At 44.8% G+C, this 12,458-nt stretch overlaps 1 protein-coding gene across 1 annotated transcript; it reads left to right on the plus strand.

Annotated features, from left to right (window-relative positions):
* The first annotated feature begins 2,486 nt into the window (after positions 1 to 2,486).
* On the plus strand, positions 2,487 to 4,605 carry LOC101837550 (non-structural maintenance of chromosomes element 3 homolog). Its single transcript, XM_013112442.3, has one exon. It carries the CDS (start codon positions 3,642 to 3,644, stop codon positions 4,482 to 4,484), a length of 843 nt encoding a protein of 280 aa, XP_012967896.1. The 5' UTR covers positions 2,487 to 3,641; the 3' UTR covers positions 4,485 to 4,605.
* Positions 4,606 to 12,458: the final 7,853 nt, after the last annotated feature.

Raw genomic sequence — 12,458 nt, forward strand, 5'->3', positions numbered from 1 at the left:
GTAGAGGCAAACTAGAGAGATGGCCCAGTGGTTAAGAGTTCTTGCAGTAGCCGGGCATTGGTGGCGCACGCCTTTAATTGGGAGGCAGAAGCAGGCAGATCTATGTGAGTTCGAGACCAGCCTGGTCTACAAAAGCTAGTTCCAGGACAACCCAGTCTCAAGAAACCCAGTCTCGATAAAAAAAAAAAAAAAAAAAAAAAAGAGTTCTTGCAGCTCTTGCAAAGGACCTGAGTTTGGTTCTCAACACCCACATCAGGAGGCTCCAAACAACTACAGAGGCTCTGATGCCCTCTTCTGGTCTCCCTGGGTACTTGTGCTAAGTGTGCATACTCATGCCCACACACACATACACATAAATTTTAAATTAAATGTAGAGACATTAAAAAGAACACTAAAAGACTTGGAAAGTGTGACTTAGTGGTATAATGTTTGCCTAGCAAGGTCCCCAGTTTGAGCTTTAGCAATTCAAAAATAACCAATAATGATGATGATGATGATAATACAAGCAAAAATATATAGGGGAGAAAATGTAGTAACATAAAATATTTGATTATTCTTATTAAAGACAAGAAAAAATAATAAAAAGGTGAGACACAGCGGCACAAAAAAAAAGAGGTTTGTCTGAGGATAGACATGCTGTTACTTGATCTAGTCATAGACAGTTTATGTACATATTCAAATGTCACACGGGACTTAGGAGTAGTTGTACAAACCTATAATACTATCACTTAGGAGTTGGAGCCAGGAGATTCAAGAGTTCAAGGTCATCCTCAACTACATAGTGAGGTAGAAACCAGCCTGAGTCACATAAGGAGACCCTGTCTCAAAAGTAAAGAGCCAAATAAAACAACAAAGACCATTTTTTAAAAAAGAGTCTAAAGGTTTTCAGCACATAGAAATGACAAATCTTTTCAAAGATGTAAATTCACTGGGCAGTAATGGTGTATGCCTTTAATCCCAGGACAAGGACAACTGAGGCAAGTGAATGTCTGAGTTTGAGACCAACCTGGTCTACAGAAGTAGTTCCAGGACAGCTAAGGCTACACAAAGAAACTCTGTCAAAAAAAAAAAAAAGAAAGAAAGAAACTCTGTCTCAGAAAAAAAAGGAGGAGAAATGCTACTTACCCAGATTTGATCATTTCACATTATACACATATAGCAAATTATTATCACTGTAACCAAAATACGTAAAAATGTGCCAATGGAAAGAAACTAGGAAAGGTATTTCTGGCCAGTGAGATGGCTCCGTGGGTAAAGGCCCATGTCACCAAGCCTGACAACCAGAGTTGGATCCCAAGATCCACCTGATTGAAAGAGACACTCCTACAAATTGTCCTCTGACCGCCACATGCATGACATGACACACATACATACAATAATAGATAAATCAGATACAATAAAAAGATTTTTTCCTGAATGCCTCTAGGGATTTAGCTATGGACATATCTACACTTAGAGATAACTTTGGAGAGGTTTTATTTTATTTTATTTGTTTTTTTGAGACAGGGTTTCTCTGTGTAACAACCTTAACTGTTCTGTAGACTGTGCTGGCCTACAAAATGCTGGGATTTCATGCTTCTATATCATGTGCAATGAGTCTCACGTCTCCTCCTTTTTAATTTTTTATAAAGATTTATTTTTTTTATTTATGTGATGTGTGCTAAAAGTGCCCGTGGAGTCCAGAAGAAGTTCAAGCTGACCTTGTGACCTTGAGCTCACAGAGATCTGCCTGCCTCTTAGTCCCCGGTGCTAGGATAAAAGGCAAGTGTCACCACCTCCTGACTTTAATTTTTAGATTTATGTGTATGGGTATTTTGTCTGCGCGCGCATGTGTGTGTGTGTGTGTGTGTGTGTGTGTGTGTGTGTGTGTGTGTTTATACCATATCTATGTTTTGTTCCCATAGAGGCCAGAAGGCTGTGTCAGATTCCCTGAAACTGGAGTTAGACAGTTGTGAGCTGCCATGTGGGTGCTGTTAATCAAGCTTGGGATCTCGGAAAAGCAGCCAGTGCTCCTAACCACTGAGTCATCTCTCCAGCTCCCGTGTTAGTTTTTATTTTATTATGATTGTTGGGAAAAATTGAAAGCAGGGAATTCCTCCCTGAGCCTGAATTAGGCACCAACCACACCCAAACACTTTTTTTTCCCACAGAGAGATCGGTTATTAAGTGGTGAAGAAAAGTTAAAGTGGCTGCTTTCTGACTCAGGCAGAAAAACAGCAGCAAATGACGTTGCAGGTGTAATTTAAAAAAAGAAAAAAGAAAGAAAGAGGGAGCCAGGCAGTGGTGGCGCACGCCTTTATTCCCAGCACTTGGGAGGCAGAGGCAGGTAGATCTCTGTGAGTTTGAGACCATCCTGGTCTATAAGAGCTTTCCAGGACAGCCTCCAAAACCACAGAGAAACCCTGTCTCAACCCCCACCCCCCAAAAAAAAGAAGAGAAAGAGGGAAGATCTGTGTTAGAATGGACTAGGAGGTGGTGGTATATTTTGACTGGGCATGTTCATTAGGACATCCACAAGGAGGCTTTTGATTGCTGGCCTTCAATACTTTGAAAGCTAGACCTTGGTAGTCAGCCTCAGGAGGAAGTATCCAAATAAAGGACTAGACTTTCGGGGCCAGCTTTAGGCATGTGGTCTAACTGTTTTTAGCTACACAGATGGAATGGGGAGAAAAGCAAGGCCTGCCAGAGCCATGCTCACACTTGAGCTGACCAGAGTCAGAGGACAACTTTGAGGACTCTATTTCTTCTTTTCCCCATGGGTTCCAGTTCTAGAAAGCAAACTCAGGTAACCAAGTTTTATATGAAAAATGCTTTTACCCACTGAGCCATCTTGCTGGCCCACAAATGAGATGTTCTAAAATTACATGTATTTGGCAGAGTTTGGCCAACACTTGCCCGATGGAGGTACAATGAAGAGTTTGAGTCTGTCATCAGCTACATAGGGCATTGTCTCCAAAGAACAAAAACAAAAACTTATCTATAATTTACCACCCTCTTCCAAATTGTAAAGAACATTAAGAAAAAGGGAAGAGAGTCCAGGTGTGAAGGATGGCTCACTCCAGTAAACCCGGCCACTGAAGAGGATCAGACAGGACAGTTTGACTCTTATCGCTAAACCTGATGACTTGAATTCAATCCCCCGATCACGTGGTGGAAGGAGGGAACTGACTCCTTCCAAGTTGTCCTCTGACTGCCACATATTGCCCCCATAAATAATGAATGAATGAATAAATACAATTTTTAAAATAGTTCTTAAACCAACAACAGACAGAAAAACCATGCCTTAATGATAACTGCTTGCTAGTCTGTGCAGAGCCTTGGGTCCATGCTCAGCATTGCAAGAGAAAAGAGAAAGACATACCAGGATGCAAAACATAAAATATAATCAAGTTAGATTCCAATGTGTCAGGATGGTAGTTCTTTAGCAAGGCAATATTCCAGGAATACAAGGTGTTCGACATTTGAAACCAGGCAATGAGATCCAGCATAAATCCAATTAGGAAGCTCGGTGTCTCCTCATCGTCCCCAACGCCTTGGACCCCGCGCCGCTGCCACGCCCCCCCCTCGAGGGCCCCTGGTGCAAAGGAACCCAGTCACCCGGTGCTGCCAGTTAGAAGGGCATCTCTCCGCCGCCTGGTCATATGTTACAAAAACCGAGGTGCAGGAGCCACCCTGGTGCCCAGCCGGACAGTGGCACCTCTGAGGAGGTCCCGAATGGGTCCGGACGTCCCGATGCCAAGCAGGACACCGCTGGCACATTGTCATCGAGCTCCCGCCTGGCCCAGGCCACCCCTGCCTCGGAACTGCGGACCCAGAAGCAGCTGGAACTGAAGGTGGCAGAGCTGGTGCAGTTCTTGCTGATTAAGGACCAGAGAAAGATCCCCATCAAGCGGACTGGTATCCTGAAGCATGTCATCCGTGACTACAAGGACATCTTCCCAGACCTGCTCAAGCTGGCTGCCGAGCGGCTCCACTATGTGTTCGGGTACAAGCTGGTAGAACTAGAACCCAAGAGAAACGCTTACATCCTCATCAACGCCCTGGAGCCAGTGGAAGAGGATGGTGAAATGAGAGGCAACCAGGGAACGCCCACCACTGGCCTCCTGATGATTATTTTAGGGCTCATCTTCATGAATGGCCACAGCATCCCGGAAACCGAAGTCTGGGATTTTCTACGTCGTTTAGGGGTGTATCCCACCAAGAAGCATTCAGTTTTCGGGGATCCGAAGAAACTCATTACAGAAGATTTTGTGAGACAACGTTACCTCGAGTCTCGACGGATACCCCACACAGATCCTGTGGACTGTGAGCTGCAGTGGGGTCCACGAGCAAATCTGGAAACCAGCAAGATGAAAGTTCTCAAATTTGTGGCCAAGGTCCACAATCAAGACCCCAAGGTCTGGCCCACGCGGTACTGCGAAGCTTTGGCAGATGAGCAAAGCAGGGCCGGACCGGAACCAAGTGGTTCAGCCCCGACTTCTTGAAATAAGTGCTTGGGATTTTCAAACACAAGCAGGAAAGATAGGGAACATGGAGATGGAAGGAGCATATTTTCACAACAATTAAAATCATATTTTCACAACAATTAAAATGTATTATCTTTAAGATGTGTTTCAGTTTATTTTTTTTAGAATTGTGATATCCCATGATACTGTGCCAGGTGGTGGTGGCACATGCCCTTAATCCCCGCACTCGGGAGGCAGAGGCAGGTGGAGCTCTGAGTTTCAGGCCAGCCTGGTCTACAAAGCGAGTTCTAAGACAGACAGGGCTACACAGCGAAATTCTCTCTAGGAAGAGAAAAATATGCTATTTTTCATTCACAGATATTACTGTATATCATGTGTGCATGGTATGTGTAAGTGCATATGTGTGCCATTCACGTGTAGAGCTCAGAGGAGAGTTTATGGGAGCTAGTTCTCACCTTCCATGGTGTGTGATGTGGGAATCTGACCAGGCCGCACCCATACCAGTTAAGTCATGCCACCTGCTAATGTTTGGGATTTTGGCCTTGAGACCAGGTTTCCCTGTGTAGCTCTGGCCTTCCTGGAACTCACTCTGTAGACCAGACTGGCCTCGAACTCAGAGAACTGCCTGCCTCTGCCAAAGAAGTGCTGGGATTAAAGGTTGTAGCATGGTGTCTCCACTCAGTCATATCACTTCTTGTCTCCACTTCCCTAGTGCTGGGATTACAGGTGTGTGCCACCACTGCCTGGCCTCTGTGGTTGACTAGTGACTAGCTAGCTTACCCTCTGACCTTCGAGGTAAGCTTTATTTGTTAGAGCACCAACAAAATATCATCACAAAAGGTATGTGTTACCACCACCTAACAGGGTTTTTTGTCTTTAGTTTTTTTTGGGGGGGGTGTTTTGTTTTTTATTTTTGTTTGTTTTGTTTTTACATACTAATCCCAGTTTCCCCTCTCTCCCCTCCTTCCACTCCCCCAAGCCTTACCCTCAACCCACCTTTAGCTCCTCAAGGATAAGGCCTGCCATGAGGAGTCAATGAAGTCTGTCCCTCCCCCCCTGTGTCTAGGCTCAGCAAGGTATCTCTCCATAGGAAATGGGTTCCAAAAAGCCAGCTCATGCACTAGAGATAGATCCTGGTCCCACTGCCAGTGGTGTCAGAAACTTCCCAAGCCACCCACTGTCATCTTTTGATGAAAGTTTCTGTCCTGCCAGGCCCTGCCATCCTTCAACCCCAAATAAGCACACAGAGACATATTAATTATTAAACTGTTGGCTGATGGCTAGGGCTTCTTATTGACTAGTTCTGTCTTAACTATTGACCCATAACTGCTAATCTATGAATGTCTGCGTGGCCTTATCTTACCAGAGAACTCCTGGTGTGTCCTTTCTTCCTGGTCTTTACATGGAGTCTCTACATGGCTTCCCTCTGCCTTCCTCTCCCCAAACCTTCTGTTTCTCCGGTAGCTCTGCCTACACTTCCTGGCTGGCCATTGGCCAATCGGTGTTTTATTCATCAGCCAATAAGACAAACATATACACAGAAGGACACCCTCATCAGTCACCTGCATTCAGGACCTACTTCCATCCTACTCAGGTTCCACAGCTGTCAGTCCAGGGTCTGTGAGCTCCCACTTGCTCAGGTCAGCTGCTTCTGTGGGTTTCCCCATCATGGTCTTGATCACTTTGCTCATATTATCGCTCCTCCCTCTCTTTGACTGGACTCTGGGAGCTTGGCCCCATGGTTAGTTGTGAATCTCTGCACAGTTACTGGATGAAAGTTCTATGATGACAGTTATGGCAGTCCTCAATCTGGTTACAAGGGAAGGCCAGTTCAGGCATGCTCTCCACTATTGCTGAGATTTTTTTCTGGGGTCATCCTTGTGTATTCCTGGGAATTTCCCTAGTGCCAGGTTTCTTGATAATCCCATAATGGCTCCCTCTATCAACATAATTCTTTCCTTGTTCTCCCTCTCTGCCCTTTCCCCAGCTCCCCCATCCCATTCCCTCATGTTCACCTCTCCTTTCTTCCTCCCCTCTCCCCTTCCACCCTGCCCTTAACTATGCTCCCAATATACTCAGATCCTGTCCCTTTCCCCTTCTCAGGTGGGGGTGTCAATGTATGTCTCTCTTAGGGTCCTTCTTATTTCCTAACTTCTCTGGGGACATCCACTTATGAGTGAGTACTTACTTTATTTGTCTTTCTGGGTCTGGGTTACCTCACTGGGATTTTTTTTCTAGTTCCATCCACTTGCCTTCAAATTTCAAAATGTCATTGTTTTTTACAGCTGAGTAATACTCCATTGTGCAAATGCACCACATTTTCCTTATCCATTCTTTAGTTGAGGGGCATCTAGGTTGTTTCCAGGTTCTGGTTATTACAAATAATGCTGCTATTAACATAGATTAGCAAATGTCCTTGTGGTGTTAGTCTACATCTTTTAGGCATATGCCCAAAAGTGGTGTTGCTGGGTCTTTTTTTTTTTTTTTTTTTTTTTTTGGTTTTACGAGACAGGGTTTCTCTGTATTGTTTTGGAGGCTATCAGTCCAGCCCAGCCTCGAACTCACAGAGATCCGCCTGCCTCTGCCTCCCGAGTGCTGGGATTAAAGGCGTGTGTCACCACCGCCCGGCTGTGTTGCTGGGTCTTAAGGTAGATTTTATTCCCAATTTTCTGAGAAATCGCCATACAAGTTTGTAGTCTTGCCAGCAATGGAGGAGTGTTCCCTGTACTCTACATCCTCTCCAGCATAAACTGTCATCAATGTTTTTGGTCTTAGCCATTCTGATCAGTGTAAGATGGCATATCATAGTTGTTTTGATTTGCATTTCCCTGGTGGCTAAGGATGTTGAGCAGTTCCTTAAATGTCTTTCAGCCATTTGAGTTTCTTCTGCTTGTGTGTGTGTGCATGTGAGTGTCATAGCATGTATCTGCTGCTTGTGTGTATGTGTGTGTCATAACATTTATCTGCTGCTTGTGTGTATGTGTCATAGCATGTGTCTGCTGCTTGTGTGTATATATATGTGTCATAGCATGTATCTGCTGCTTGTGTGTATCTGTGTATGTGAGTGTCATAGCATGTGTCTGCTGCTTGTGTGTATGTCGTACCTGTTGTGTAGCCTGCATCCGAGAATGTAGCGAGGTGGTCGGGATAGATGACACAGAGACCGGTCGGTTGCTTTAAGAAAACTTTATGCTTCCCCAGTCAGCTTAGGAGGAGAGCTCTCAAGAAAAAACACTTCCCTCTTTAAAGACTTCTGCCATCCATCTACATACAATTCTCCAACAACTCTCCCAGACTTCTCACCCTCCTGGCTGGTGGTTTAATCTCCGGCCCCAGAATCGGGGAGAAACAGCAGGGGGAACAGGAAGAAGCATCTAGCCGTAGGGGGTGTCAAAGTCATGGTGTTTCAGTGATCGAGCCCTTATCTGAGCCCTATCAAGAGCTTTATAGCACTGAATTGTTTTCAGTAAACATTATCTCACAGCTGCCTGCTCCCAAGCCGAAGGGGAAGTAGGTCTCTGTTCAAGGTCTGGTGTCCCCACATCTGCTGCTTGTGTGTATGTGTGTATGTGAGTGTCATAGCATGTGTCTGCTGCTTGTGTGTATGTGTGTATGTGAGTGTCATAGCATGTGTCTGCTGCTTGTGTGTGAGTGTCATAGCATGTATCTGCTGCTTGTGTGTGTGTATATGTGTCATAGCATGTGTCTGCTGCTTGTGTGTGTATGTATATGTGAGTGTCATAACATGTATCTGCTGCTTGTGTGTATGTGTATATGTGTCATAGCATGTGTCTGCTGCTTGTGTGTATGTGTATGAGTGTCATAGCATGTATCTGCTACTTGTGTGTGTGCATGTGTGTCATAGCATGTATCTGCTGCTTGTGTGTATGTGTATATGTGTCATAGCATGTATCTGCTGTGTGTGTGTGTGTATATGTGTCATAGCATGTGTCTGCTGCTTTGTGTGTGTGTGTGTATATGTGAGTGTCATAGCATGTATCTGATGATCAGAGAACAACTTTGTGGAGTCATTTCTTTTCTTCCCCCTTTGCATGGTTCCATCATGCTTTTAAAACAAGTGCTATAACTGTAGACCCTTCTTGTTGTCCCTAGCACTGAATTTTGAAAGCATTTTTGTTCTTTAAATTTTTTAAAATTATTTTTGGTTTTATTTTAGTCTGTGCATTTGAGTGGTTTGCTTTCATGTATCTGTGTTTACAATGTGCCTGCCTGGTGCCATCAGGTCAGAAAAGGGTGTTGGATCCCTTGGAATTGGAATTACAGATGATTATAAGTATGTCATTGCTAGGAACTGAACTACGTCAATCAATACTCTTGACCATTGAGCCATCTCTCCATCTATAGCCCCCCCCCAGCCTTTATTTTTTAGGGTTTTTTTTTGATACAGAGTTTCTCTGTGTGACAGTACTAGCTGTCCTGGGACTCACTCTGTAGAACAGGCTGACCTTGAACTCACAGAGATCTGCCTATCTCTGCCTCCCAAGTTCTAGATCAAAGATGTGCATCACCACTACAACCCAGCCACGGCAACTCTTATAAAGGAAAACATTTAAGTGGAGTGACTCACAGTTTCAGAAGTTTAGTCCATTATCATCACGGTGGGGCATAGTGCAATGCAAGCACACGTGGTGCTGGAGAAGGAGCTGAGAATGGAGAAGGAGCTACAGCTTGATGTCACAGACAACAGGAAGTGATCTGAGACACTGGGTGTAGGGAACAAAGGAGACCTTAATGCCCACCCCCACAGTAACATACTTCCTCCAACAAGGCCACACCTCCTAATAGCACCACTCCCTTTGGGAGCCATTTTCTTTCAAACTACCACATTCCACTCCCTGATCCCCAAAGGCTTGTAGCCACACCATAATGCAAAAATGCATTCAGAAGCTGGGCATTGGCGGCACACACCTTTAATCCCAGCAGTCAGGAGACAGAGGCAGGCAGATCTCTGTGAGTTCGAGACCAGCCTGGTCTATAGTGCGAGTTGCAGGACAACCTCCAAAGCAATACAGAGAAACCCTGTCTCAAAACAACAACAACAACAAAATGTAATCAGTCCAACTTCAAAAGTCCCCATAGTCTATAAGATCTAAACCTATTTAAAAGTCTGAAATTCAAAGTCTCTTCTGAGATTTATGTACTCTCTTAACTGTAAGCTCCTGTGAAATAAAAATGAAAAAGCAAATCACATACTTCCAACATATAGTGGCACAGGATATATAATATTCTAAAACATGGGGAAAGGAGCATGGTGAGGAAATACTGGATCAAAGCAAGACCAAAAACCAGCTGGGCAAACTCCAAACCCTGCATCTCCACGGCTGATGTCACATGCTCTCCAGATCTCCACTCCTTTCAGCTTTGCTGACTTCAGCACACTTCTTTCTCTTGGGCTGCTTCCATCCTGTTAGCAGCTCTCCTCAGCAGGTATCCCCTGCTCTGGCATCTCCAGCATCTTGGGGTCTCCAAGTCAATCCAGACTTCTCCTTCACAGCTTCATGCAATGTTTCTCTAGGCCTCCATTTAGGGACATTCCTGACACATGCCTGGTCTCAGTGGCTTTCCTTAGTCTCAGAGACAAATTCCATAGTACTTTCTTCTATCCTTAGCTCCAGAATCACATGACCAAAGCTGCCAATTTCTGCTGCCTACTGGGTCTGGAACATGGTCTCCTCATTCAATTACATCTTCACCAACTTTATATTTTTGGGCGTGTCCTTCACTGCCTAAGCGGGGCTGTCTTAAAACTGGATCTGTAGACCACGCTGGCCCCAAACTCAGAGATCCACCAGCCTCTGCCTTCTGAATACTGAGATTAAAGGTTGCACTATCACACCTCTTAGCTTTTCTTTTTTTTTCATTTAATTTTTTAAATTTATTTTTCAGTTTAAATTTAGATTAGAAACAAGGTTGCTTCACAAGTCAGTTCCAGGTCCCTCTCCCTTTCCCTCCCCTCCTCCCGTGCCCTCCCCCCTCTTAGCTTTTCTTTAATTCCTTTTCACAAGTTGGAAATTTAACTGAGTGGGATATTACCCTGAGGTCAACACTGCCTTTATTTCATTTCTCCATCTGTTTATCTCCTTGAACACAGAACTCAGTTCCATCCCACTTCCTGGTGCTCCTTTTCTCCTAAAATTGTACATTTAACCACATGACTAGGCTGTTTTGAGATTCCCTCTGCCAATGGAATTAATCCAAATCTCTTCACTTTAGCCTCAGGCAGACTCTTCTGACAAGGACAAAAAGCAGCCACTTTCTTCTCCAAAATAACACAAGAACAATCTCTAGGCAAAATACTAAAATTCTTCTCCTCTGAAACCTCTTGACCCAACTTTCCACAGTTCAGATCATTCTCAGCATTAATTTCCATGCTCCTACTAATATGACCTTTTAAGCAGTGCTTAAGGCATTCCCCTGCTTTTCTAACCCAAATATCCAAAGTCCAAATTCCTCCAAACAAAAAATGGTCAGGTCTATCACCCCAGTCCCTGGTACCAACTTACTGTGAAGAGACACCATGACCACAGCTACACTTACAAAGGAAAACATTTAATTGGGGTGGCTCGCTTGTAATTTCAGAGGTTTAGTCCATTATCATGATGGGACAAAGCAACATGCAGGCAGAAATGGTGCTGGAGAAGGAACTAAGAATGGAGAAGGAGCTCAGACAACAGGACAACAGGAAGTGGTCTGAGACACTGAGTGTAACAAGCAAAGGAGACCTTAAAGCCCACTCAACACTTCACCAACTAGGCAACAAGGCCACACCTACTCCAACAGGGCCATATGTCCTATAGTGTGTCTTATTAGGGTTACTATTACTTTGACAACACTATGGTAGCTGGGCGTTGGTGGCACATGCCTTTAATCCCAGCACTCGAGAGGCAGAGGCAGGCGGATCTCTGTGAGTTTGAGGCCAGCCTGGTCTACAGAGTGAGGACTAGGACAGCCTCCAAGACAATACAGGGAAACCCTGTCTCGAAAAAAACAAAAAACAAAAAAAAAGAACAACAACAATAAAAAACCCACCATGATCAAAAATCAAGTTGTGGGGGGGCAATGGTTTACTAGGCTTATACTTCAACATTACTACTGTTCATCACTGAAGGAAGTCAGGGCAGGAACTCAAACCCAGCAGGACCCTGGAGGCAGAAGTCGTTGCAAAGGTCATGGAGGGAAGCTTCTTTTTTTTTTTTTCGAGACAGGATTTCTCCGTATTGTTTTGGAGGCTGTGTCCTGGAACTAGCTCTGTAGACCAGGCTGCCCGCCAACTCACAGAGATCTGCCTGCCTCTGCCTCCCAAGTGCTGGGATTAAAGGCGTGCGCCACCAACGCCCAGCTTGAGGGAAGCTTCTTACTGGCTTGTTTTTCCTGACTTACCCAGTCTGCATTCTTATAAAATCCAGAAACAGCAGCCCAGAGATGCTAGCACCCACCACTGACTGGGGCCTCCTCCATTGGTCATTAAATGAGAAAACGCCTTACAGTTGGATCTCAAGACTCCTTCCTCTGATGACTCTGACTATGTCAAGTTGACACACAAAACCAGTCAGTACATAGTGCTACACCCTTTGAGGACTATTTTCTCTCAAATCACCACAAATGTGTGGAGGTCAGAGGAAAATTTGCGGGAGTCAGTCCTTGCCTTCCACGGTATGGTGCCTGGAGATCACACTGGAATCATGCCTGGTAGCAGGTGACATTGACAGAGGATTCATCTCACCAACCTCCAGCTCTCTCTTCTTTTTATGGGCCAGGGTTTCACGTGGGTCAGGCTGGCCTTGAACTTACTACATAGTCAAATCTGGCCTTGAACCCTGTCTACAGTCTCTTGAGGTTATTATGGGCTTGAACTCTTGATCTTCCTGCCTACACCTCCCAAGTGATGGTGTGCTTTGCCACACCCAGCTGGAACGTCATTGTCTATGATAAAAAACAACCAAGGGTTTCCTTTATCACCATACCTATCTC

Source organism: Mesocricetus auratus, unplaced genomic scaffold (assembly GCF_017639785.1).
Source record: "Mesocricetus auratus isolate SY011 unplaced genomic scaffold, BCM_Maur_2.0 Super-Scaffold_4256, whole genome shotgun sequence".
Taxonomy (NCBI): Eukaryota; Metazoa; Chordata; class Mammalia; order Rodentia; family Cricetidae; genus Mesocricetus; species Mesocricetus auratus.